General features: G+C 35.5%; 1 protein-coding gene and 1 non-coding gene across 8 annotated transcripts in view; both read right to left on the reverse strand.

Annotated features, from left to right (window-relative positions):
* Window positions 1-24,306, reverse strand: part of LOC118271185 (uncharacterized) — a 132,257-nt gene that overhangs the window by 99,558 nt on the left and 8,393 nt on the right. For 4 of the 7 annotated variants that reach the window (XM_050696050.1, XM_050696047.1, XM_035587170.2 and 1 more), the window contains 7 exons: window positions 18,275-18,355; window positions 16,882-17,035; window positions 14,187-14,332; window positions 13,575-13,700; window positions 8,371-8,612; window positions 6,899-6,983; window positions 549-3,195 (listed from right to left, as the gene is read on the reverse strand). In XM_050696050.1, coding sequence (XP_050552007.1) covers window positions 549-3,195; window positions 6,899-6,983; window positions 8,371-8,612; window positions 13,575-13,700; window positions 14,187-14,332; window positions 16,882-17,035; window positions 18,275-18,355 — 3,481 coding nt within the window. Of the gene's footprint in view, window positions 1-548; window positions 3,196-6,898; window positions 6,984-8,370; window positions 8,613-13,574; window positions 13,701-14,186; window positions 14,333-16,881; window positions 17,036-18,274; window positions 18,356-21,953; window positions 22,496-24,306 lie in introns of those variants that run through there. The other 3 variants (XM_050696049.1, XM_050696045.1, XM_050696046.1) reach the window with 2 other exon arrangements.
* On the reverse strand, window positions 18,402-18,483 carry Trnas-aga (transfer RNA serine (anticodon AGA)). The gene has a single exon. It is a non-coding gene; the product is annotated as a tRNA-Ser (tRNA).

Here is a 24,306-nt window from a genome sequence, read left to right on the forward strand (position 1 = left end):
CACGATGCAGATGTCACAACAGAATGTTAATCCCTTGATTGTGTTTAATTACGAGCATTTTTCCCACAACCAATTAGTAGCATGTTCATATGACAGCAAAGCAATAAATATATCAATTAGACCCTGTCTTTACTAACGACTAAACTTTAGCCTTTACTTACATGTATTTTCAAAGTTCACTCAATTTAAGTAATGCTTTGTGTATATTATGTTATATTAATCACCTCAAAGTCTCACACAATGTTGATTTCTATAAATTAAAATGTCATACTACAATTCACTGGGCCTCCGACATAGAAAATCATTGAGTCAGGATCGGAATTCATAAGGGGACACAATATCAAAAAACACAAACTACGTGAATGTGTACAAATATAAAAACATCATATTGGATCGCCATAGCGTGAAATTATATTTTTTTGCAATCGTACAAACACCAAGATAATGCAGGAAATTGGAGAGTTTAAGACATGTACTGGTAGAAAAGACAAAATATTAAAGAGAGCAGATAGTTATGTAAAAAGTCAAAATGTTTGAATATTTCTTACCGAAACTTTGCTGTACTCGTGATGATGCGCCAGAAGTAAAGGCGCACAGCTAGAGGCTGCACTGGACACGCTCAGCGCATCGCCTTCGCTGGTACCCTCCGCCTCGTCCCATCGCCGACGCCCCGACCCGCTGCGAACACCCCCGACCATTCCCGAACCCCGCTCAAGCGAAGCAGAACGAAGCGACACATCCGTATCGACCCTCGGAATACCACTATCATCCTCGCACTCAGACGATGAACTCTCAGAACCTTCTACTAAGCAAATACCACTTTCATGTTTCGATGAAGAAACTTCTGATTTGTCTTCGCTACTATTTTCCTCAACGATAACATCAATTTCAGGTTTAGATTTACTTCCAAATCTGAAAGAGTCGCTGTGGATCCATGGTCTTTTTGCCGTGCTTACTTCTGACTTTACTGTCTCTGCGTCGGATATTTCTTCGTCCGAATGCAAGGTACCATCGTCTGAATCATCTGACGAGTCAATACAAGACTTGAATGACGCGTCAGATTTGATTGTGACGTTAGAGTTACAAGTATGAAGTGACCAGTGACCGGAATATTCCGAGGAACTCGATTTTCTAACAGGCAAATGCACACCAGAAGCATGAGATATAGTAGAGGTTGTCGATGTTGAATGTGAGTTTAATGATATAACTTCTGCAATATCTTTGATAGAATAAGGACGTGCAGACGACGATGAGGAGAGAGTAGAGGGGTGTGACATAGGAGTGTAAACTGGACTTTCCAGGTCTGAATTTTTGCGAGTTAGATTGGCATTCCTCGCAATTATATCATCAACATTAACTACAGCGTACGGATCTTCTAAATTATTCGGTACTGACTTATTTTTCGGTAAAGGTAATTTATTTGTTGTCGAATAAGGAGAGGAGTCTAATGTGATGTCTGGCGTGGAAATACTTCTTTTGATAGCTGAAAATTTAACAACTAAGTCTACAGGAGACTCGCGCTTGTTTGAATGCAACGTACAAGTACCGGAATCACAATAGCATTTAAATGACGATGATACTATTTCATTTCTGTTTTTAAGCGCTTCAAAGTCGATAGTAACTTGAGCATCTTCAGGCTGGGTATTCTTGTCCAAAAGATCTTCAGCACTACTGTGAAACTTAGGAGGTCTGGGCCTACAAAAACATATTGCAGTTTCAAAATAACTGTCTCGTTTGTCGTTAGGGACTTTAGTAAATGGTGGAACATCACTATAAAGCGTTTCCCTGTTAAAAATGTAAATGAACTCTTTAACTGTAGGGGCGTTATAAATACAGTGTCCGGTACCTCTAATGTGATAATGAGCCAAAGTTTCTTTTAAAAATGTATTGTTCCACTGGGGTAAATCTTTTACCTTTACTGAATTCCTATCTACTTCAATGTTAGTAAACGTTTTATGTCTAAATAGAACCTTTTTACTGTCAGTTTTTTCTGTCTTTTTGTTTGGTAGGGTTCCAGTCATGGATAGGTACAATGGTTTCTCCTCTACTTCATAGCTACAATCAACATTTTCTAAGGCACTAGCTTCTGTCAGGTCTGAAGAATCCGATGCGGTTGATTGAGTTCTTGATATTTGTGATTTCGCAGTAGAATAGGGTGAAGTTTTACGATGTCGAAAAGATTTTGACTTCTCAGAAAGTAATATGTCCTCAAGATTTGTTTCATCTATCATAGAATCTGAGGATAACGTGGATGATCTACTGCGAATAGAAGATTTATCATCAAAACTGTCGGAACTTGGTTTTTTAGGTACGAAAGTCCTTTTCAAAGGTTCTGGTTTCCTTTCTTGAATAACAGTTATATTCTCATACAAAGTTTTTCTTTCAACTTCATCGAGTGGTTTCACGGGGACATGAATTCTTGCAGCAGGCTTTGGTATAGTTTTGACTTCCATCACAACATTCTCGTAGATATTTTCATTGCTACCTGAACTAGCTAAGTTGTGTCTTGGAGGAGGCCGTGGGAGCGACAACTTTTTTCTACTTCCACCACTACCGGTTTTAGAAAATTCATAAGATTCGTAACATTCGTTTACTAAATGTGTTGACTCTGTAGATATAACTGATTTCCTGTCATTTGCTTCTCTTGGTTCAAATATATTCAGTTTCAATGTGTTATTAACAGCTTCGTTTACTTTCAAATCGTTTTTACTTTTATCACTATAGTCTATTTCTGTAATCACAATAGATCCTGCAACAGATTCTTGAGAATCACTAAGCTCATTATTTTCTGATATATTAGGTAAAGATGTTTTAAATCCAGGGCAGCTTCTGTTACTTCGGTTAACAACGGAATCTCTGTTTAATGTGCCTAACCTATCTAGTGATATAGTATCGAATTCATCGTTACAAACAATTTCGCCAGATTCCTCCTTTTTCGACAACATTTTAAAGAACTTACTGTTACCTATAAGCATTGTATTTGAGTTACTTTTTTCAGATTGTTTCGATTTCACATCGACTTCCGTTGCATTATTAGAAATATTAGGAGCTGAATTAAATTTCGCTTTTAGGCCCAAGCATTTTGAAGCAAGCTTTTTGACAAAACTTTGAGGATGACTTTTTGTTAGAGACGATGAAGATGGAGTTAAAGGGCTATCAATATTATTAGTATTTTTCTGGGTCTCTGTTGGTGTCCTGTAAAACACATAAAGCGACAAAAAATAAAACAAATCGTAAAACAAAATTTAACTTAACTTAATATGATATTGTAAATAATGTTAGACACCACATTAGTTCTTTACCACCACCAAAAGCGAGAAAATATAATACATATAATGAAAATAAGAAAGATAACATTATTAATGGTACTAAGATATAATTATATATGTACATACGTCGGTAATAGGTACCTACGAGAGAACTTTTAAATTACTTGCAGATTTTTTGTCCTACCAATCGACAAAAAGTTGTTTGAAATGTGTCATTTTCTTTTTAAGTATTCCTGTTACTCTGGTCTGGTCTTGGTTTGACTCGTTGTTCTCATTATTTTCATTGTTCTCATTATTGTCGTACCTGTGTAGAACACTACCATCGTTTGCATTGATGTCCTCATTAGAGTCAATGACTCTGTCCGTCGACAAATCATTCAAAGAAGAATAAATTCCCTCTTTACTTTTCATGGCAACATAAATATCCTGACAGCTGTGATACAATAGTTGGCTGCCGTCTGAGTGGCGAGCACGGTTTATTCTTTCTCTTATTTTCTCCTCTCTGTCTGGATCTTCGTGACAATAACAAGGCATTGGCTTGGCTTTCTGTTTCTTCTTAGTAAAAGGATGAACATTTCCTCGGTATGTTTGTGGATTTATTTCGTAAATATATAAATATTCTGGCGGCTCATAAATGCATCCAATATCACCCCTAAGATGAACGAGATCGGTTTTATTGAGTTGAACAGACAACGATTTTTCGTTTTGCTGCAGACCACCCATTGAAACATAGTCTTCGTAAGTACCCTCTGAAGAAATAGTTTGAATGTTTTCCGTAGTTTTAGAAAGCATTTCATACTTTGCCACACTTCCCGATATTGTTGCACTTCTATGAAATTGTTGATGATTAAATTTATCCATAATTACATAATCAGTTTTAGGACCACCGTAATCCAGACTATCATCATCTTGCGTTAGTTTCCTACTAACATTTTCGTATATGTTGTCTTCAGTTGCATCACATTTGGGATAATCATCTACTTTAACGCAGCTGTTAGCATAAATTGAGTCAATGTGGTCTTCATCAGGTTCAGGAATAAACTTTGACACATATGCTATCGGTTTTGGAGTAGGTGTGGGTAACACTTTTTTAGGTGCACTGTTGGTGTTATTTAAAAGGGATGAACCTGTAGTTACAGTTTTACTTGTTTGTTCAATAGTGGTTACTCTTTGGTCATTTTGTTTACCGAGATCAATTTTACGTTCTACTGGCAACACAGCATTGTCTTCTTTTTCAGATCCCGAATCCGCTTCAGCTTTTGATTTGTTTCGTGATTTAAATTCACATATAAGTTGATTTTGATTTTCCAATAATTCCGTACTCGCAGATTCAGAAGAAATTGCATTGCCAATGATTTTAAATTGTTTATTGTTTCTAGCTTTGAGATCGAAACTCTCGCTCCTTTGTCTCATATCAACGTTGATAGTATGGTTGACAATTGATTTAGTATTATGTCCCTTGAAACGTGTCTCTGGTGGTGGTGTTTTACATTGAGCGTTAGTTACAGATATTTTTTTCCTATCATTGTTATTTGGGGAAGCAGGTGTTTTTGGATCAAGCACTATAGCAGGGGGTTTTAAATTAGAAGTAGACCTGTAAATTAAAATATTGATTTGTTCACCGATATGTCATCTACGAAGATATTTTGATTATATGTTTACAAATATATTTATTTAGGTTTTGGTTTACAAAACATTGTCACTTTTTAATTGAAACATTTAAATAAGGTGAGCTGTTTTTTTTTTATTTCATTAGGGCTTTAATTTCATCCCTTTGGTGGCGCGTCCACGTTTTCACCAAAGCTGAAAGTGCTCATCCTGAAGTATTTAGCTCGCCATCAAAGGACGTCGTCGGGGAGATATTTTTCTCGTGTCACAGAGACGTCTCACCTAGCTGTTTGCAGACAAAATCAAAGATACGGAAGATTTTAATGAGGCAAGCCGTATTCAAAGTTTTTGTTTATAGTCAATTCTTTTGTAAACTTGCATGATTCTTTTTTTAAAGAGACGGTAGGTTTTTTATTTGGACTTGATGAAAAAAGAATTCTGACGACATTTAATTAATTAAATAATTTTAGCTGTGTGTGTACGTTTTATGTATTGAGTTGTGATGGAAAATTTTACGTTACGTATATTTATTAAATAATTTTTGACTAACATTAGTAAATAGTAGAGCTACACCCACTACATATCATTATTTATCTACAGTTACGCCAAAACAGTGAATATTATCAAAAAACATGATAATTCATCTAAACACGATATGAGTTTCTAAGATAGGGCCAAACTTCAAAGGCGACACGTCGTGTGTCGTAATTGAGACGAACCACTCCAATTAAAACTGAATGTTTTGAGCCCGGAGCCTCCTTTGAGTAATTGCCGGTACCTTTAAGCCCAGAGTCTCTTTACGAATAAACGGACAGATTTAAATAGAAAGAAATCGTGCATGTTAGTAGATAAAAGAAGATAAAAGAGTCCCCTCACCGTGTTAATGGTTAGCGTAATGAGTTTTGATATTATGAACCTTGTGCTACCGTGGAATGTGCAGTCTAAGGCAGAAATATACTGAGCGTCTGTTTCATCATGTTTCATATAAGTACCCGATAAATGTATATATGTGACAGATAGTTCATACAAATTACTTTCTTGATATATCTGGTACATAGTAGCTATCCAGACATTTTGAAACAGACTTCAAATATACATTTTTTTGAAGAAAGAGCATTGAAATGAAATACCATAATTATTATTACTATCTGCTTAAGACTGCACAGTTTGGCTATGCGTTTTCGTCAACATGGAATCTTTAAATATCAATATATTTTATGTGAATAAATAATTCTACATATAGGCAGACTGAATTGTTTGTATCCCGCAAAAGTTGACGTCAAAGCATAGCCTTGGTTTGTAATGAATCATTAAACAAACTGTCGATATTTATGTATCATGAGTAAACATATGAAGGGCTGATGTTTTAATCAAAGTTTAATAAGTTTTATTGTTCTTATTCTTTATCTTGAGTTACCAAGAATTGTATTGTACAACTGATTGGTAAAGAGTAACCTATAGAGTTTTTAGCTCATTCTTCTCCATAGAAATGATCTGGATGAGCTACTTTGGAACGAGCAAATAGCTTCACTAGAAGACAGTTTTTTTTTAATATTGTAATATTTACCTCCATTCAAAAGTGCCTTCTCGGTCTATTTAAAATAAATAATTTTGACTTGACTTTGTGTTTTTTATTTTCTATCGAAATTGGTTTAGTTTTAGTAACTTTAACCGACAGATAGTAATAGTTTCTTACAAATAAAATGTGACAAACAATGTACCAATAACTTACTCAGCAGTAATGAAACAGGGCTTTAAGCAATTTTGTACCATATTTTGTAGCAAAGCACAGATATAACAAATAAGACAGGACGGGAGATGTACGTACTATAACAGTTTCTATCTATCAGATGATATAAATCACAGTCTATCTTTGCTGTCCCAATTTTCAACCTTCGCTTGCTTTAAATACATCAGCATTTCATTTGTTTACTTTTATTTTCTGTAGCGAAATTAAATACACAACTCCTAAGGAGGTGATATTCGAATTTAGACTCTGTTATAAAGAAAATTAGACTCACATTACGGCGTCGGGGCTGTAATCCTGGACAGGGAACGGAGGCAATTCTTTGTCGCTGTCGAAATTCCCCATGAGGTTTTCATATTCTGTCAAAATCGTATGACATTCAATTTAGTATTAATCAAGTATGACATACTTACATAAAAATATGTGGCAGACGCGACGGTCGGATAATTACTGGGGTTTTCGGTTTTTCGAAAGTTCTCAGAGATAAGCGAGTCCAGAACGGTTCTAGCTTACCTTCTATGTTATGGGATAACATGTGTCACGAAATGTGTAGCATATTTAATAATCAATTGTGTGCACATTTGGGCACATTCGGGGCTCAAAAAGTATGGTGTTACGTTATATTGAAAGTTAATTGTAATACAAGTATTAACAGTATTTAACAAAAATCGTTGCCCCACACTAAGACTGTGTCGTGGGTGCGTTTACAAACATACAAGTTCACATACACATAACACCCAGACCCGAAACAACAATTTGTGGATCACTCAGAGTTACACCGTGCGGGAATCGGACCCGCTACACGTTACGCGGCAGCCGGTTGCCCAGCCACCGCGTCATTTCTTTCTATATTATAAAGATAGATATTAAAATGATATAAATACTATTATATTAATATCCCGATGTTAATAAATTAATCACAAAACCATACGTAGCTTGTTATTGAGGTCATGTTGTGAAATAGATAATGAATATTATCCTGTAAGCGTAATCTAAACATGGTATATTGAGGATAACACCATCACCCATAGGCCTATTCTATGAGGGCTATCGCTTTAGAAATCATTGTGAAATAAACTAAACTATAACTATCATATTAATAAACTATAAATCAAACAAAATAATGAGTAAGCAACTATAAAAAACCAAGCCCATTTCTTTTTTTGATAGGAATCATCAATATTAATTATCTAAAACGATAGCCCTAATCTATTAAGGTACTGCCAATTTCAATGACCATCTTAATCCAAACTCATTGTACCGATGTTCATTTTTGACAGAAACTCTATAGAATTAATGTCAAAATTCGATCTTAATCTAAAGATTTTGAATTGAGATCGGTTATTGCAATCGGTAGTTGATCATATAAAAAACAACGTTATCTAAATTATTGATATTTGACTAGTTACTAGTAGTTTCTAAATCAAAACGTAAAAAAAATAGTCTCTCTTAATATTTTGTTTGATTAGCTGCATTCATTTCGATTCTATTCTGATCACCAAAAACACGCAAACAAAATGAAGAGCAAGCTCTATTAAGCATGAAAACAAATTAAATGAAAATAAACCATAATAAACAAAACATAAAAACCCATTTACATCAAACAACAACTAAAAGCAGAAAACAGGTGTACCTACAGGTGATGTTGTTGGACCAATTTGTTCACGGTGAAATTTGGACCAATCAGAGCAGTAGATGATTTTGCGTTTAATCCGTCAACACCAGGCAAATGATTGAGCGACATACCTGCTTGGAACATACCTCGAATCACTTTCCTGACTTTTCTTGTAGCTTCTTCAGGGTATTCAGCTAGAAGGTCGTAGACTGTCTTCCTTGAGGAGTCCTGAGCATGAAGATCAGCTCCTTTGTTGAGCAGTATGCGGACTACTGAGGGTTTCCCGAAGCGAGCTGCTTCGTGAAGTGGTGTGCCGCTGTGGGTTCTGACGTTTGGGTCCATTCCAGCGTCTATTAGAGCCGTTACCACGTCCCTGGTGTGACAAAGAGGTAAGAATTAGTATTTGTTTCGTTTTAGAGTAATGTTGATGGTTACTTATCTAAACCAGTGTAAGGCTTTTTCTGCTATTCTTCGAAAACTAGAACGTGGGTGTTGATTTTTAAAATAAATAGTTTATTTTTGTAAACATTTAATTGTAAAATGGCGAATGGCAGTGTGGTATTTTTTTTTAGTTTGGCAACACTCACTGTAGGGATTTTACCCGTAATAAAAGCGTGGGCAACAACCAAACCAAAATAGGGAGACTCATTCGTTCTTAATAAATAACACTCATAATTTATACCCAGAACTGCTGAACAAAACCCAATAAGCACAGCACAGTACATACACGTCAATAAATAAAAAAACCTATAACTGAATTAAGTTCAATAGCGAACAAACTGAACGTAGATATTGATACCATACATGGGCATTCACAATCATCCATATTCATGCGACTAACGAAGCTGAGCACGCATAGAAATTTCATCAAAAGCTGCATGATTTTTATAAATCAATGTGTTATACACAACCAGTATATCTTGATCTCTCTTCAAATGATCGTAACCCAAATTCAACGGTCAGTTTATACTGGTTTTGAATAGTTTCATGTGACGCTGTGTTACTGGGTAGAAATTGCACGCATTTTTTGTTTGATTGCACAAAAATAACGTGGAAATTATAGAGTTAATTGATTCGTATGCAGATTTTGTATTTATGGTAGTATAAATGGTTGGTGTTGTTGTCAGAACTGATTGCTGACCACTGGGGCTGGTGTCGTGGTGGCCGGAAGGTTTAAAAGGCCCACTTCTCATGCATGAGGGTGCAGCTTTAAAACCTACCAATGGCAAGTACTAATGTGACTTTTTCGAATTTACATGTACTTTCTCAAATTATTTGTAGACACCACTGACAAACGGTGAAGGAAAACATGGTGAGGAAACCTGGGCTTATAATTTCTAATCATAAGTTTGAAATCGCCAACCCGCATTGAGTAAGTGTGGTGATTAATGCTCAAACCTTCTGCGTGGGAGAAGGGGCCTTTGGTCAGCAGTAGCCACTTATAATATTTTTTACCAAATTTTTGAGAAATAAGTAGGCTATTTGACTGAAAAATTTGATGACTACATTAGTAGCGATTTTCTACTAATTTTATACAATACCTAAATATATCATCTAGGATATTTGTATAAAAGTATTAATATTATTGTATTTTAAATAGAGTGAGCTACTAACACGAAATGATGAATATGGAAACTTCTAGACTAAATCACATTAAGAACCAATAAGTAGGAAACCGAATCAAAATAAAGGTATTATTAGATTTACAAGTAACTAAATAACATCATCAGTGGAACAATGGCGAATTAAATATATCTAAGGCTTCATTAACGTACGTTATTTAGATTACAATAAAAAAGGTAAAATGAACTCTAAAGCTAAAGCATTAAGAACCAATAACGAGTATACTATTATAGAAAATCACGCACAAGGAAACAAATTTTAAATAATTCAAATATAAACCTTAATTCGCTAAACATAGAGATTACTGTACAAGCTGACGGGAAAACGATTTAAGTTAGAAACATAAGCGATTTATTTATTTAATGAATCATACTTATTCGTTAAATTATTACACCGCAATCGGAGTCATTTTATACTTACTTAACTTAGCATTTGTTCTCGCAACAAAATCGTTACTAAGGAATAGTTTAAGTAATCATTAAATGTTTCTGAGTACGACAGTTAGTGTATTACTATAATTCCTAAAAATAATACGATGATTTGTGTTTTCAAAGGATAATAACCATTGCAAAGGATTACGAAATTTGGTATACAGACAGGGTATGAGTTGACTTGGGTTTTATTTGGACATTTTATTCCACGGGAACGTGGACGAAGCCACTGGCAGAAGCTAGTAGACTATAAAATGAACGAACAAACGATTTCAAAGACCGACTATTGCAACCACAAATAGTTACATGTGGCCAGGATATATTGTGTTATTGTTTTGCATAGCTGCTCCTCCGGTAGAAACAAAACAACAGCGATCGTGTTGCGATACATTTTGTTGGTAGCTACAATTTGTTGGATGGGATTGTTACATAGTACTATTTCGAAGGATCTGAAATCTATTTAGGTAAGACTAGATGGGAAAAATTTGCAGTCAAAATTGGGTTAAAGTAAGATTTCACATATTTTGAAACGAAACTTATGATGCTTTTGATTTTCAGTTAGTTACACGTTAGGTTGAGAATCATAATGCTCTTTTTTTTAAGAGGTAAAATCATCTATTGATTCCTCCCACTTATGGTGAGGCGAAAGAATGTCGGACACGTACTAACTAAAAACTACTCCGTTTCCTGCTTCAAGCCGGAGTCCCGGTAACCCGTTAAGTCTTGCACAGCTCATATATATCATTACCAACACAAGTAAACCCTAAACTTAAACCTATTACTTAAAACGCTATCATGCTACGAAATTGAGAATACCTACTTTGAAATTATATCACGAAAATGTCACAATAACCAATAAATCGCCACGTCTCATAGCATGGGACCTCCGAATCAACAATCAGAAGGCGGGTAGCACGGCACGCGTTGCCAATTTACCCCTTCGACGGGGCGCGTGGAAAATTGACACACTGAGTTACTTGACACGTTCACCTAGTTGTACCTACGTAAAATGGATACGGTATATGTTGTATCAAAATAAAGTGAATAAGTTTTCCAAAATATTTTAAAAGAGAGTGAGAAAGTATCGTTCCTTATGATATGACTTCATAGTGTAACATGTAACTACTACTAGAGTGCTGAAATCTCCACGCTTGGCAGATAGTATGGAGATCGTAATTTAAAAGGCAGTGCTGCTACCCGGTCTCTGTTACATGTGTAGCTAGCCCTTAAGTCGGGTTGTCCAACACCTAGTTTTTTTCAAGTGTGGGAGAGCCATGCTTCGGCACGAATGGGCCGGCTCTACCGGAGTGATACCACTGCCACACAGAAAATCGACGCAAAACAACGCTTGAGTTGTGTGAGTGAGGTTATCGGAGGCCCAATTAACCCATTTTCCAATTCCCAATTTCCCCAAAAGACCGTCAACGCACTTGTAACTCCTCTGGTGTTTCGGGTTTTCATGGGCGGCGGTGATAGCTTACCATCAGGTGATTCGTCTGTTAGTTAACCGGCTAATACCAGCAAAAACCAGCAGCAAGATTCAAGCAGGGTAATAGGCAGTAGGTATGCATACGTTCTACTTTATTACGGTTAGTAAAATTATTTACCAAAATTGTCCCCAGATATGCCACATCTGCACAATTACGTCCCACAAGTAAACATGCGAAAACTATCGATGCGTTATAACGAACGAATGAATATGAATATAAAGTGATTGCGCGCCTTCACATTAACATACCATGCCAACTAATATTATAAATGGGAATGTAAGTTTGTTTGTTACCTCTTTACGCTTTATCTACTCAACCAATCTTCTTAAAAGCACATGTAAATGTAACTACCAACAAGTCAAAGAGAGACATTGGTTACTTTTCACGTAAAAACATCTCATACTTTCACGCGGACAAAACCGCGGGTCGAGCTATGCAACGTCACGCCTTTTATTCCCGAAGAAGTAGTCAGAGATGTACATTACGGCACGTAATGCCGGTATACAATGTACACCCACTTTTCACCATTGTGTTATAAGTCTCATGTAATAGGGGGTAATAGAGTGTACAAGATAATTCATCCCAAATCCCTATCTAATATTATCAATAGAAAAGTGAATTTGTATGTCACCTCATCTAACACAACCCTATCTTGTAATTAGGGAGTACGGAGAAAGACATAAGTAAAATTCACACGGGTAAAGACTCCGGTTAAAAGCTAGTGTGAAAATAAGAGTGATTGAACGTCTTTGCATTAACATAACCTTAATAATATACATAGGCACATACTATATAATATTATGAGTCGAAAAGCTTTCTTATGTTCGCAAGAAATTATTTCTAGATCAAATTAGTTGGGAGTAATAAGGGAATGTTTTTTGCTTGAAGGTTGAGGTCAACGCCGAATTCTGATTAGGTTTAGTAATAATTTATTTCTTATTTACTTTACTGGCTTATTTCATTAATATAGTGTTGATCTTGTTTTTCTATAACGCTGTTTGTATCATCGCCGATATTGGGATCTGCCATTACTATCTACCGAGATTCCATTACACGGTTCTAAACCTTAGTGGTTTTTTGGTTGCTATGTGTTATTTATTGTATTATTGTTTTGTGTAAATAATAAATAAAGTAAAAAAAAATGTCTTTGACTGCCAATAGAAAACTGTTAAAGGCAAATCCGTCGCTAACGTCGGTCACCGGTTACCATCACGCCGTTTAATGTGTTAAGAAATAGAATGGAATGTTTAATCCTTATATTAGAGATGGCGAACCTTTACGTAACAATATGGCTGTGTGTTTATTTTTTTTTTATAATCCTGTCGTTTATCGCACAAGCTGTTAATCTTGGGCCCTCAGTGTGGATTGTAACTAATCGAGTGTCCTCGTCGAATAAATGTGGCTTATTCACGTAATAAGCCGTTCTCGTAATTGTAACCTAATTAACTTAATTGTATAATCTCCTATTGGATTAAATATTCGTAAGTAATTTGTTTTTGTACATGGCTTCGCTCGATTGTCCTATCTTTATTTAGGAGTTTAGGTTTAAAACAAAGTCACATTTGTATTCACAACTTAAGTGAATATAAGATTAAATTCTTTTCTAGACCATCTTTAGGACACTTGGTTATAATTGTACAGTGGCCAGCAAGACAACCTACTCCAATCTGTCAATATTCTTCATTGGATTTTCGACCATTTATACTAAAACAACAAAGTTGTAAATCCAATGAAAAACAAAGTCCGTTGATTTTACTATAGTTTCCAAAAAAAATAGTACATAACACTTACTTTCTCCCATTTTTGCTGGCACGATGTAGGGGGGTCGAGGTGAAGATCACGTTACGGCAGGCGGGGTATCTGTACTGGTCGACCAATTGCGGTCGCACCTGTAGTAAGTGCTGCACCACCGCCAATCTAAGGAAGAAAGGACAATTTAGTTTTATGTTACAACATCAATTAACCACTTATTAATATAGTACTTAGGTTTCTATATAAGAAACCTAAGTACCTTTGTAAGGATTTCCACCAGAAATGTGTTATGTAGCTATGCTACGAAGATGTAGTAGCTAAGCTGTGAAACTATGTGAACGTTTCCACCGATACTAAGTTATGTAGCTGTGCGAGAAAAATGCGCAGCTCGAGTTTGCGATGTATCGATAGTAGGGAAGCCATCCATAGCACGTACCATAGCACGCATCGATAGCATATAAAAACATAGTTTAGATGATTCTGTTTCCACCGGTGCTAAACTAATTTGTATCAAATAACCAATGAATATGATTGGTGGAAACCAAACGCATCCACAGGAACGTAACATAGCAAATCTCTGGTAGAAACGCACCCTAAATAGGTCATTATATCAACAGCTATTAAGTTGAAGATCAATCAACATATTCCCACCTGCCGTACTGCGCCGCAAGATCCAGTGCACTTTCATCGTTATTGTTCTTGATGGTGACATCAGCTCCTCTGGTTATCAACTGGGCGACCACATTGACGAAGCCAAACTGTGCGGCTATTAGTAGTGCGGTTTCATGGTCTGATGTCTGTGGGACAAAGATTGGGGTTAATTATGTCTTTGGTTTTACGAAACAGAATATTGAACTTAAAACTAATCATGATTTGCACATTTTTTGAAGCAAACGTTTTTTGTTTGCGGTTAATCCTGGAGCACTCATTGTGATGTGCTTCTATTCTCTGAATGGATAGATATACATAGTATATGTACGTAATAATAAATGTAACACCCATATTCTCTGAATGGATAGATATACATAGTATATGTACGTAATAATAAATGTAACACCCATATTTCTTAAATAAAAGCTTCCAAATATTGTTATATCAACTTTTACTTAACTAGGCAAAAGTATAAATAACTTGCCCAAATGAGTATCATATGTAGATGAACTGTATTAAAGGCTTGTTTCAGAAAGTCCGGATAGCCGCCGTTTGTCAGGTTACCTAAGTAATTTGTATGAACTATTTGTCACATAAGTTTAACGGGTATTTTTATGAAGGCGGTAAAACAGGCCCTCAATCTACTAAAAACATAACGACTAGAAATAGGTGCTCCCATGTACATGCCTCCAATTTCGAACCTTAAAATCAACTACATAAATCTATTAACGATTAACAAGTCTTCGATATACATATTTGTAATAAAATCAATACCAAATCGTGTTTAACACGCCCTTTAAGTTGCTATATCTTATCCGTATTCAAATGTCGACGCCCCTGCAAATGCTGACCGGTTCGAAGTAAGTCGACGAAGTAAACTCTGGTCAAATAACTATCGTTTCAAAACCGACATTTGTTGACGCAATTTAATTATATTAGTAAGTAATAAACTATTGTTGAATATTGTTAATCTTGGGTATTTTGATATGAATACAACAAAATCGGGTTTTTTTTATTAATAACGTAATTATTTGATTGAATATGAGCCGCTGGCATGGCTTGAAACTAGTCGAGTTCCTCGTCAAATAGTTACGTGATTAAGCCGAACAACATAATAATTAATTTAGTATGTCTCACAAAAGTAATAATACAAACACAGGGTTTTTACCTAGCTAAGTTTCGCCAATATCGAATTCTATATCCCATATCCAGTTTACATGTCTAAATATGGTAATATGGTGGTAGAGGAAAGTTTCCATATAAATTATAACCTTAATATACAAAAGTTAAGGTTTGTTATTGAAGAATAGTTGCACAACTATGTCCATATATCAGAACCCCCTATTATTTCCCACTTTCGTTGTTGGTACATTTACATATTTTCTTTCGTATTAAAATGGGTCACATTTATACATTACAGATATATATTTTTTGTGGTTTATATGTCTACCAAATAATTTAGTATGGCAAACTACTATAAAGTACTTGTTTTTTAGAAAAATATCTCAGTTTAAGGTAGCATAGACCATATCACGAGGCAGATCACCTATGTGCTGGACTGATCAAGTCAAATCGGCTACGGGAAACCCTGTGTCAAACTACGCCAGACAGTCCACAAACAAGGAGAGATGGCGGAAGATCGTGAGGAAAGCAGCATCCACCTTGAATACAAATACGGCCGCCTCAACGTGACCACGACCGTTTACCAAGAGCGAAACGACAGAGAAGAGATAAGGTAGCATGGAGGAGCCTGAGCTTATGCGCTCTGTATGGCAATAGATTCTTCCCCTACTTAACTACTAAAGTGGATGTTTGTTAACATTTAATAATAATGTGCACATCTGTCTAGCCCTTTCAGAGAATAAAAAAACTGAAGCTATGTTAAGGGTTTATTTGACTAGAAACCTGGAATGTTTCAAAGCAGGTATGCCGGTCGTATACTAAGCTCGTAAGTAAACGGGCGATGCTGACGTAATGAACATTCTTAGAATGTTCTGGAACTTACTAGACCCGCGGATAGAGAACGCGTTAGGAATACTTTGCGGGATATCTTGACTTGAAATATATTAACCTAACAAGTTACTATCGTGTTACGAATTCTGACGCGAGTGTTGAGTGAGAAATCTTGTAGTCAAAAGGTTATTACGTCACTAGAGCAACTGATATTTAGAACTAAAGACTTTAGGCTAGCTACAAAGTATTATTTCTTTAATTCAGCTTAAATAAAGGATCCATTATTCTTCTACTAATCTTTGTCCCAAATCTTTTGCAAATTCGTCAAACACTTTTAATTTTGGTACTTTATGCCTACTCCCATTGGTTTCATAGTCCAGACAAAGACTTAAAACTACAGGATATTCAACCAAAAGCTACTTTAAATAGTCTTTTGACTTCCAATAGAAGACTGTTGAAGACTAATCCTCCGCTAACGTCAGTCACCGGTGGCTCCCATGGCGCTGTTACATCTATACTAATATTATAAAGCTGAAGAATTTGTTTGTTTGTTTGTTTGAACGCGCTAATCTTCGGAACAACTGATCCGAATTGAATAATTATTTTTGTGTTGGATAGTGCATTTATCGAGGAAGGCTATATGCTATAAAACATCACGCTATGACCAATAGGAGCCGAGCAGAGCGGGTGAAACCGCGCGGAAGTAGTTAGTGTTAAATAATGTAGTTAAGAGTGTACATACCAGCTGATCAATGTTGATAGGAGGGTTATGAGCGAGGAGCATCCAGCAGACATCGGTGTCACCGTTGAACGCGGCCAGGTGAAGGGGCGTAGCGCCTTTCTTGTCCGTGATGCCTGGATTCGCGCCTACCGATAGTAGGACGCGGACTATCTCGCTAAAAAAAGAGTACTTGAGTTAATATTTGAGGTGACTTTAATACATACATACATATCATCACGCCTTTAATCCCCGAAGGGGTAGGCAGAGGTGCATATTATGGCACGTAATGCCACTGTGTACACCCACTTTTCACAATTTATGTTGTAAGTCCCATGTAATAGATGGTGAGCCTATTGCCATATACCGGGCACATTTCCAGACTCCGTGCTACTACTGAGAAATTTTCGAAAAACCGAAAACACCCCAGCAATACATTGCCCGACCCGGGAATCGAACCCGAGACCCCTTGTTCGGCAGTCGCACTTGACCAACGACCACTCGAACAACGAGGCAGTCAGTTTGTTTAATCGAAGTAAGTATAGTTGTGCCAGCACCAGGTTATTTTTAGGTGCACTAAAAGTAAGAAAGCCTATAGTCATCGTTCCAAAACCAGTTCCTTTACTGAAGATTCCGAACTAGCTCTTAAGTGTGGAAATACAAACAAAATCTTTTATCGAATTTGAACCATAAAAAGTAGGATTTAATATCAAAATAAAATTTGTTCATTTACCATTTTTATTTTTTATTAATTAATGAATATCTAGACTAATAAATAAAATTGAAGTGTCTATTTGTAATATTGAAATAACCGCTTTTTACTATATGCATACGATACATACACCATAATAATATTGTTAACATTTTTTGTATGTCTGTCTGTTTGTTTGTTTGTTTCGGGTAATCCCCGAAATGGTTGGATCGATTTTGATGGGACTTTTATTGGTAGGTAGCTGATGTAATATTGAGTAACTTTGGCAACTTTTATTAGTCACAAAGCCGCGGGTATCAGCTACTATTGCCATATAATTAAACCCATTACACATTTAATTAATCACCTTATTAGGTAGATACAAGTTTAGTTTAGTAATAGTGGACATTTTAGTACGTATGATATACCTATTACCTATAATAAGTATTAAAATGTTCATATTTTACACTCGTGTACATGAATCAGGATGGTATATTAAATAGATTTTCCTATGTAACATTTGTTTGTGGTTACTCGGTCCCCTGACGTCACTCAATGCTGACCAAAGTCTATTTTGTAGATATAAATAACTATTACTATAGTGAAGGAAAAAGTGAAAAATCCTTTGTTTCACAACACAAATACATTTTTATAGGAAAAAATCATGAAAAAATTATAAAAAGTGAATTTTATTTAAATAAAAGTAGAAAATATAACTCAACTTACCGATGTCCATTCAAACATGCTTGATGAAGCGGTGTATAGCCGTTATCATCTTGAACATTCACACCCGCACCTCGACGCAAGCTGTAACAATAAATTAAATATAAATAAAAAATGTACAAAAAGAATTCGCAGTCGGTAGGATTCGAACCTACGCTCCCAGAGGGAATCTGATTTCTAGTCAGACGCCTTAACCGCTCGGCCACGACTGCCATGAAAGCAGTGTCGAAATTGGCGACCGCTTCATACAATTCATCGGAGAGATAGAAACATTCACAAACACGTTTTGGAAATACAATTCTATTATTACATACGCCGTACGACGTACGTCATAACTTTTATATTAATGTACAATGTTGTAATACTAAAAATAAACGAATTACAACTAAATGTAAGTTTAAAGAAAATATTTCACGTACAACAAATTCAGTACATTTCGTAATCGCAATGTTCCCAAAAATATTGATAAGATAATTTTATTAACTCTTCCGAGCACGGCAGACCAAAGATCCCTGATATGGTATCGGTAAACAAACATATTATTATTATTGGTTTGTCAACAAGACATAAAATCATTACACCGTCCTTGAACTCGCCAGGTGCGGTCATCGAACCATGCACTTTACGGTTCATCAGACGATCAAGCATAACGCAACTGTAAAACTGTGACGCAAAAGGTTCATATTTCCGTAGCACTAATTGTGAATAGCTTGAGATGTACAATAACGACACGACTTGCCATTTTAATGAAGGACATTTGCAATACAGACGTAAAGGAATTCTAGGACTATTTTCACTTAAACTTACCATAAAGCATAGACAGAAACAGATAATTATAATAAATAGGTAAAATTGTGTAACAAAAACTAGCAAATTTAAAAGAAATCTATTTATAAATTCCCAAACCCTTGCCATTATTTGAGTACCTACCTACAATAGAAAGTTTCTTTATCTAAAAAAACACACATGTAATACCTAGTTAACATTGAAATAGAACATTACATTAGTCCTTGTCATCGAGCCCACATGCTCAATAAATATTGTCAACGCTAGACAAAATTAATCGCGATTTCTATAACAGCCGAAATGAAGCACTAATGGGCAATTTTTTGCCCAATTAAGCGTAGAGTTGAGTCATAAAAAAAAAGTAACAGATGGGTAATAAGTGAGTATGTACGAATATAAGTTTACGGGTCAACCGTTATAGTGCCAAATAAACAATTATGAGAATGGTACAAACGGTACAATTTGCGTAATAGCTGTATAAACATTTTGTTATGATTTTTTGTGTCATGCGAACTAAAGATAAAGAGGTAGTCATTACCGCATTAGATTTAGTTAGAATACGTCTATATTATTATAATTTGTGAATTTGGATACTACTATTAAATAGTTACTAATTTTATTAATTACAAGGTAAAGGATAGTCTTAAAACGACTGAAGAAGGAGAAAAACCGGAAAGTAATCCGTCATTACAATACAGACAAGTCAACTTTTTCAAGCTACACAATAATTTGCAAGAAACCCAGTCAAAAAACCCAAGAACCAGAATTTCAAAAGAATATTTGAAACAGGTACAATTAAAAAAAAATACTAAGAGAAAGAACAGAGAATCAGATACAAAACAAAGGTAAGTATACGAATTCCGGGACAGACAAGGACGAGCTTGAAAGCAATAACATTAATGAAATTAACAGACATTCTTAACCAACATAAACCATAAATTAACAAAAAAAGTCACATAAACACGCGATTGCAAATTAACTAAAAAAAAAAATAATGTCAAGGTCAGTGTAAAAACCCATTACTTCGAAACACACACACGTGTTTGCTTCTCTACGAAACTAAACTCAATCATTATAGCTTCAAGGTTTATAATGTTAAAACTCGAAAGAGACTAAGAGAGATATGCAAATATGACCAGTATAATATGGATATGGACATTCCGAGAACCGGAAGTTACGTGTTGGAGCCGCCAAAGGTAACGTATGTTGGGCCTGTCCGGTTTTTCCAAGAATCAAACCCTCTTGACTCACCGAACAAGCAAACGAGTTCTCAAATCGATTCGACCACTGTTAATGATCGGTTTGGGATGGAAATCGATAAACATTCTGTTGTTATTATCGCTATTATGTTTAAAATTCCGCGAATTATACAGATACTTTTAATACCTTCGTCTAAGGTTATCAGAAACAAGATCGATAAAAGGAGAACTTCCATTCTCGATTCTAATGAGAAAATAGAATAACAAGATGATAAATTGCTCCAAATATACCTTTGAAAATTATTTAAAGATCAGCCCTCGATATCAAGGGCTCTTGAATATGAGGATAAAAGTAGACAGCAATTTTTTGATTCGCAAACTCAGCCATAAAAGCTGAAGCCTTGGATAACGACGACCAAGTGTTACAAATACGTGCAAAAGTACTTTATTTTGATGAGTAATTAATAAATTGATAAATTGATTCATTACTAACAATCTAATTATGTCTGTAGTATCATAATATTATCTATTATTTGAAATGATAACGGTAATGACAATAACTTGAGTCTGTTAGATAATTTAGAGATCCATTGTATATATATCACAGGTTTGGGGCATGAAGAAGTAACATGTTAAACATATAAACAATTCACGATTTGGAATCAGCCTCACGCAAATAAATAATCAGTCGGTTCCGTTACAGCCACAGTCATTTGCAAGCCGAGAGTGGTAGTAATTTAGCCAGCGTAAAGCCAAACTTTGCCAATTTGACGGACCATGAAGACACCTAACTTTGTCTAAATGTTGAGGCATCTGTCACTATGTAGCTTTAAAGCGACAATCCAAGATAATATTAAAAACAAAACAAATTGAAATCAGGCCACAATGCCGATAAGAAGACAAATACTGAAATAAACGCAGAATTACGTTTACAACGCTGACTTTTTGTGGAAATTTTAATATTTGCGGATCAGTTTAATGAACTATAAAGGCGTAAGTCTTGTACCTTCTTTATTTAATGACACAATTAAATAGGTATTAGAATAAGACAGTACATTATTTTCCTTGATCGTGCGTTTGGTTTAGAGGTAAATGAAAATGACCTAAACACCATTTAAATATTTGTTTTTGTGTGACTACATTTAATTTTCCAATGGGTACTTTCCTTGGCACCAACTCCCGTTAAAGACTTTCACTTTTTGTGAACTAAAGGTATCAAATTCATAACTGCCACTCTAAGACATAGGACCAAAAATTAATGATGAATAAAGCCAAAAGAGAATGTATAAAGTTAGATTATTAAGCACTTGTGTAGTAGGTAACAAAAGACAACTTTCTCTCAACCTAATAAGTCAACGGTATAATAACCTGATTGAAGATACGTATTACACTTGGTCAATAATGAAATATAGAGGCTCAAATCAAACCAGTCTATGAGTCATACGACAGTATGTGAGACATAAACAATAACATACTAAGTGGCATGGATATACGTCACAAACCGGTTAACTACTACAATCTCTAGTGTTCACGATTGTTACACATGCCAGTTTTAATGCGGATCGCTTGTATTCATTTACTGGATGGATAGATTTACAAATCCATGTTTTTGGCACTGTCGTTAGTCCATAAGAAATAATAAGAACCACAAGCATCCGGCAGAACCAACTTTTTGCTCTAATTTCAAGTTCACTCACCTGTTTGCTCCAAAAACTCTGTGACTAAACTTCTTAGTTTTAACCCAACTCCTTTGGAAGCTGTACCTAACATCGCTGATATTTAAATCGAAACTGTTTTTATAATTGCAGCACTGCACTGTTCTTTCACTGTCACTCATTGTACTCGTCATATTAATATCAAACACTACAATGAAATGACGATGGAACTAAATGGATGGTAAAAATTGTGGAATCGTGACTCACGTAGCGCTCACAAGTAATATTGAAAGGATGGTACGCACTGGGAACCATGTTCAAAATTACACTAAAACTCAACAGGTCTCACAGGTGTGCACAGACGCCAGGTTGAATGAAGTTTGCGTACAATTTTAATAACAGAGGAGAGATAAGATAACTCCTGATTAGATATGCGAATTAGCCCAAGGAAATGCAAAACGGTTATATGATAATCAACTTGTTTTGTAGTATTTTGACTTATTTAGACCTGATTAGTTGATTGGAGTTTATTGAGTGTATTGTAAAACTCCAATTAATTTGTATTCTGTACCCTTCGCGCACTCTCGTTTCAATTACTTTAAACGTAAATCAAACTCATATTAATGGTACAGAACTGGTATTTCCATACAGTAATATGTTCAACAGGTCAATGTATTAGGAAAACACAATAAGGTAAAAGATTTAAAACTAGCCCATATGAGCAATGACTTAAATTAGGAAAGTGATGTAAAATTTCCTTTGAAAACCCGTATGAGAATTAGTCTAGGTAACAACAAAAATAACTAGGTACAACACGTCTCTTCACACACTAACAGTGAGATAAAATAACCAACATTAAACACTTGTATGTATAACATCTACAGTAATTATACACAAATGACAGATACAGTTAGTCAGAATTCAACAGATGACAAACCGATCAACTGTCACTACACTTTTGCAAACGCTTCGGCAAAGTCTGCACAATTATAACACGTAACTCAAACAGTAATAACAAACTATTAATGAATAATGAAGATCATTTAAAAAACCTAAGACGTAACTAACATACCAACTTAATTAGTTATGTATGTTATTTAACTTGAATTCATATCATTTGAGGAACTGCTTCAGACCTTGAGGGAAAACTTTATAATCTTCCGGTGTCCTTAGAGATGCTCAATGAGTTTAAATAAATTAGGTATTATTTATAATGGAAGTAGGTATCCTCATCGTAATGCTAACATCCTCGGGTAATTAGGAAACAAACTACAGTTGTCTCGTTTTGACTGCTATTTCAGAGTATCTGAGGGCGTAGTACGAGTTCGTTTTAACTACGTTTAACGAGATCGAAACTCGAGCTCTGATTGGTTGATTCATTCGAGTCGGCCAATCAGAGCACCGAATGCGCTCTCATTTCTATTTTGTGATACGTAAAGCAACTCATACTGAGGGTACAGAGAAGCAATGATGGCAAGTTTTCTTCTTGCATTAAAACCAACCCTCATAACCAGCTCTACAATAGTATTTAAGTCATTTGAACGATAGTCTGAGGTAAAATGAGGCTAGTTAACCACATGTTAAATTGCCAGCGTGTCCTTTGCGGTGAAACTATTAGATTTGTATACGTATGGGTATTTTCGCTCCAGTAGGCTAAACCACATTGGTTAGTTTTCCAATCGACTATAATGACCAGGAAAATTGGCCATCAATAGTTACTCGTTATGCCGTTCTAAAGTACAGTATTAACAAGTTATTTGAATGAAAACATTTTAAGTGATTCAACTGATTTAAAAAATGGTGGTGGACCGATCAGTTAATCTTTCACCCTCTTGAATCTGACAGTCAGCTAATCTTAGTAAATCAATACTAATAATGTCAACAAGCGAATAGTGCATGGATAATTTTGCTCTCTTCAAGGTGTGTAGGTCAAGCATTAATGTTATAATTACATGAAAACAAACAACACAATGCAAATTCATATTCAACGGTCGGCGCCGCCATTATTTTCAAAGAGCTAACGGTCTTAATCCTTAGAATAGCACACGACCATAGTCAAAGTTTGTAAGTGCATAGTTTAACGTAAATAGCTTGCTTGTTCCATTTGTATACAAGATGTAACTGGCCGTAAAAAGGCATGGCACCTGCTTTGTCCAACAATAGAGCTAAACAAGGACTAGTTTTTATACAATGGCCAGGATATTAGGCCAATGGGCCACATAGTTAGGCACAATTGCTTACTGCGTAGGATTCGAATTTGATTTGCTTTTTCCTTTACACGAAATGGGATACGCCTTGTAGACTGACAACTAAATTACCTTGTTTATTACGCCTCTCATTAACTACAGAGGATTTCTTGTTTTCCCATAGGAAAAGAGGCAAAATAGTTAAATGC

Source organism: Spodoptera frugiperda, chromosome 9, assembly GCF_023101765.2.
Source record: "Spodoptera frugiperda isolate SF20-4 chromosome 9, AGI-APGP_CSIRO_Sfru_2.0, whole genome shotgun sequence".
NCBI classification, from domain to species: Eukaryota; Metazoa; Arthropoda; class Insecta; order Lepidoptera; family Noctuidae; genus Spodoptera; species Spodoptera frugiperda.